At 45.4% G+C, this 4962-nt stretch overlaps 1 protein-coding gene across 1 annotated transcript in view; it reads right to left on the reverse strand.

Moving 5' to 3' along the window:
• Zfand3 (zinc finger AN1-type containing 3) overlaps window positions 1-4956 on the reverse strand; it is a 208508-nt gene extending 203552 nt beyond the window's left edge. Inside the window, exon 1 of the mRNA XM_005360315.3 lies at window positions 4820-4956. Coding sequence (XP_005360372.1) covers window positions 4820-4890 — 71 coding nt within the window. The 5' untranslated portion in view covers window positions 4891-4956. The remainder of the gene's footprint in view (window positions 1-4819) is intronic.
• Window positions 4957-4962: the final 6 nt, after the last annotated feature.

Consider the following 4962-nt stretch of genomic DNA (forward strand, 5'->3'; position numbering starts at 1 on the left):
AAAAAAAAAAAAAAAAAAAAAAAAAAAAAAAAAAGTAGAAGCCAGGAGTGACCGTTCAAAGGCTAAGAACACTGGCTGCTCTTCTAAAGGACCTGGTTTGATCCCCAGCACCCACATGGCAGCTAATAACCATCTGTAGTTCCAGTCCCTCCAAGGAAACTGCAGCGCATATGGCACAGATATCTATGCAGGGAAAACACACACACAAACAAATATGAGCAGTATTTTTTAAAGCATGTATCAACTATATGCTGCCTCCAAGAAACACAACTCACCACAAGACAGACACTACCTGAGTGAGAAAGGATAAAGAGATACTCCAACAGACCTAGGAAATGAAGGTCACCATATGAATATCTAAAATGCTGTCAAACTACCTTCTAAATATGCTTACACCCATACACTTCAGGAGCTTCCTTCGGCCTTCCTCCAGGAGGCAGAGACAAGTGGATCTCTGTGCGTTCAAGGTCAGCCTGGTCTACGTAGTGAGTTAAAGGCCATCCAGAGTTTCTTAAAACACACACATATAATACAACATACACATACATAGATATGTATGTAGGTGTGTATAACATACACACATATGAAACAAGAATATACTGTATATATTCTGGGACAGCAGGTTAATTAGGGTGAGCAATCGGAGTATTTGCTCCTGATTTTACTCTTAGTATAACACTGCAGTTACTTATACTAAACTCTATTGTCACAGTCAGATAGCCACAATGACACTGCAGAAACTCCGAGAAGTATCACGCAGTCAGTAAAAACACAGCAGGGTAGTGGCCATCAAAGTTTAGTCTCATATTTGTGGAATAATGATTTAAATATGAGGTCTAACTAGGTAAACTACTGATTATTTTGAAGGTTATAAAGACGCTTGGGTTAATGAGAAGATGTAGTATGTAAAGGGACTTGCCTGTCAAGTCTGTCAACCTCACAGTCCCAAACCCTGGGATTAAAGGCATGGGTCAGCACACCCATCTACTTTCTAAAATATTTATGAAAAAAGTATACCTCAGTAAATCTAAAGCATATGAACAATTTTAAATGCATTAATACTACTCGTATCTAAATGAAACTACTTTCAAGCTAAGCACCACGGTAAACACCTGTAATCACAGCACCTAGAGAGTGAAGTCTGGAGCAGCCTGGGCTACACTGAGTTACAAGCTAGCCTGAGCTACATAATAAAACCCTATCTCAAAAGAAATGGAAGAGAAAGAGGGGAAGATGAAAAAGGGGGAGGAGAAAAAGAGGGAAGAACACAGTGTATTCACATTAAACAGTGCACTGATACTTTTACTTCAAATATGACAATTATCGATAAGTGCTTTATTAACTGATTACAAAATGTCTATAATGAACCAAGACAATGTTCATATTTCACTAAAACTTTCAAGTTCAAGTTACAGGGAACAAACTGTTTTAACCCTAAAAGGCACAGTATCTATTATACAAAGAACTTTCAAGTTCTATAAAAAGAGCAGTCTTCAACAATCTCCAAGGTAGCAAGTTTCCCAGTGAGGACACAGTCCCTATATATTACCCCAACTACCCATCCCAATGACACAACATAACCCAACAGACACAGAGCTGGAAACTGCCTGTTCTAAGCACTACGGCATTTGAACTGTATGCTCCTCCTGGCATTCTCCTTTCTCTTATGTGCCCACAAGAAAGAACTCTAAGCTCTGATTTGCCAAGCCCTTGTGATTGCTGTCCTGACTCGACAATGCTCAGCAGCAGACACTGACGCCTGAGTCACTAGAGAGAGCAGCAATTCTAAAGGAACTCCCTTTACTCTCATGGTGCCAGCATAATTCTGCAAAGAGGCTCCTCTGCAAGTGCCTGGGTGTGGGCCCTGGCTAGCTGATGCTAAAGACCAGCACTTCTAGCGTGCTGCACTGCACAAAATTTCTTAGGAACATATTTTTTTGTTTTCATCAAGAGAAGACAAAGATTCCTTGATGACTCTCAATCCATCCACGTTTCTGTGCTCTTCCCAGCCAGAACATGCTCATGCCACTGCCATGGCTAGACCAAATTACTACTTCTGACAGGTGTGCTGTATCTCCAGACCTGGCAACATTCCAAAAATACATACACCATGTTCATTCAAACATACAATCACATCCACATACCTAGCCACTCTCAAGATCAACCAATAACCTTTCATATCAAAGGTTATCATGTCAGTCCAAGCTCAAAGTTCTCTGAGCTCAGACTCCCTCACTGCACTCAGGATAAAGTCCACAGACCTCAGCACTACCCGTGCATGGAGCTGTTATCACCACTTCTCCCGCACTGGGTCTCAGCCCCAGCTGACTCCTCTTCACAATCTACCCACGGGCCACTCAGTTCCTCAGCCTCTCCCTCACTTTCCTTACTTTGGCCTCAAACACTCCTCCTCCTCCTCCTCTTCCTCCCTTCTACCTTTCTTACAGTCTCTGCTGCACTCTCACTTTCTCCAGGGTGCTCTTATCCACCTCCACCTTACCAGGGCGGCTGCCCCTCCCTCTCACAGCACCCTGACCAACCCAGTAACTCTACCAACTTACTTCTCTGCCTCACATCCCTGAGGATGTGACAAGACTCTCACCCACCACTTCCAAAGTGTTGACTATATTCTAATTTTTCCCCACGGACACAGTTCAATTATGGCCCATGCAATGATGAAAACTATTAAAAATCAGCTATGACATGATGAAGACAAAAATTTGGCTACTCTGGCATGAAATACAAACTGCACAGGTGTCTACAATCAGCCTTAGGAACGCTTTAAAAAGGTGTGTTAAGATAATAACTAACTCTGTGCTCACTACTTCTGTCAGGCACACCAAAGTTCATAAAGGGGCAAGACTGAATCAATAAAGGAAGCCTGGATGCTTCAGGTCAAGACCTCTGCTGTCTGCTACCAAAGTGTCTTAGCCTGACTTAGAATCTGCTGGCTAAAGGCAAGCAGCTATTCCACTTCTCTAGTTTCTAAACCTTGGTGAAAGTAAGGATTCCTTTCACACATGATATTAGTCCCAAGAACATAAGCACAGGTTGGAAGCAGGAAGAAGACCTCTGTGACACTCTGAGCTACTCTCTGCAGGTGATATGTCCCACAGTAAGTTACGACCCAGGGTTTCTAACAGTAATCTGTTCAAAGTGATGTCATAAATATGAAGGCACTAAGCACTCTGAAGCACTCACCCACCACACCCTGCACTCCCTACAGGAAGGGGCAGTAATCTATCCACCCTCTGTACGGACTGCCACATCCAGGAACAGATAATCGTCCCTCCCTTGTAATATTCCTATGAGAGCTGGACTGTCCATGCAAAACACTTCTGCACTTCACAGAAAACCCAATAATTCTTGCAACTCTAACTGTATGGAGAAGTTCACTAAGCTGTGAAGCCTTTGGATCTGGTTCACTTTGATTGAGGTTTTCTTTTTCTTTTTTTTTTTTGCAACTTTTTTATAAAGAAGTTCAAGACAAATTTTTTTAAATGTTTTATATCAAATTAAAATTAAGACTCTACAGCTAAAATACTTTTACACGTTCAGAGTCTTTGGTAATGCTACAACTTATTCTTGACTAATGTCCTTCCACCCAGAACTTTTTGTAAAGGAGGATTCACTTACTGGAAAACTCCCACCGAGATCTACATTAAAATGCCGCTCTGTTACACAGATCTTTAAGTTCTGTATTAACCATTCCTAGCATACAGAACAGTCATTCCCCAAGATGTCTCCACTAGAAACTGCCATTCCTAAATGTCCCGATGCAGTCTTTAAAAAAAAACAGAAAGCCTGAAGCACAGAAGTTGCCCATGCCTTACTCTTACAGAGAACTAGCCATGAGGTTTGATGACTGCACCTGTTACGTGACAATCTATACAACCTAAAGTGTTCCAAGGACAATGTAAACTATTACTGGGGGTGGAGGGGGTGCTGTCTGTCTCTGGCTCTTCCCTCACACACAACCCACCCTAATGCGGTATGGAATTAATTGTACATTCTGTGCTGTAAACTTTTTTTTTTTTAATAGGAAAGAGGAATTTGAGAGCCAATGAGGAAACCGGCTCTCACATTCCACAAGCCAAGCTGGCTTGAGGTTTTGTTAAGAAGTTTCTGCTTTCGGTTCGGTTGGGAGGGAGGGTGTTTATTTGTTTGGGGGTTTTTTGGTTGTTATTTTTTGTTTTATTTGGACAGGGAGATTTTTTACAGACTCCCTGATACGTATTTCAGATAAAAGTAAGACCCTCAACGATCCTATTAACTTTACTTTCCAAGCCCGAATTCTGGACTGTGGATTTGTACAAACGTATGACGTGTGAACAGCTCCCTAAAAGCAAATGGGGACTGAGATATAATTTAGGAAGTGATGATGCAAATCTCCCGGGGAGCAGCAGGGAAGGAGGGGAGGTGAAAAAGTCAAGAGGAAATACCCTCCTGATGGCTGGGCACCAACTCACAGCAAGATGGGGGGAGGCGGACTGGCCAAAGGAAAGGGGGCAGCTCTGCCCCACCGTGAAGTGCCAGCGCCGCCACCTCATCCCTCCCCCCTCGCCCGTGGCCCCTCACCCAAAGCCGGCCTCGGGCCAGCGAGTCCCACAGAGGGCAGCGCGGCCCGGACAGGCCGCCGCCTCCGCCTCCTCCTCAGCCCACCCTCAGCGTTCCCTGCCCGCGGCCCTCCTCAAGCCGAGGCCGCGGTCCCCGCCCGCTCCCCCGAGGCCCGGCTTCCAGGGCCCAGCTTCCCGGGGCTCCGGCCTCCCTCGGGTCCCCCACCCCCACCCTAGGCCCGCGACCCTGCCCCCACACTTACCCCCAGAAGCCGCAGGGACAGCGAGGCGGCAGGCTGGGCGCTTTGCTACGCTCGCTCCCGGCGTCTCCCATGGTGCTCGGCGGCGGCGGAGCTCGAAGGCGACGGCGGTGGCGGCGGCTGGGCCTGGGCCCCGCTCGAAGGAA

Source organism: Microtus ochrogaster, linkage group LG2, assembly GCF_000317375.1.
Source record: "Microtus ochrogaster isolate Prairie Vole_2 linkage group LG2, MicOch1.0, whole genome shotgun sequence".
NCBI lineage: Eukaryota > Metazoa > Chordata > Mammalia > Rodentia > Cricetidae > Microtus > Microtus ochrogaster.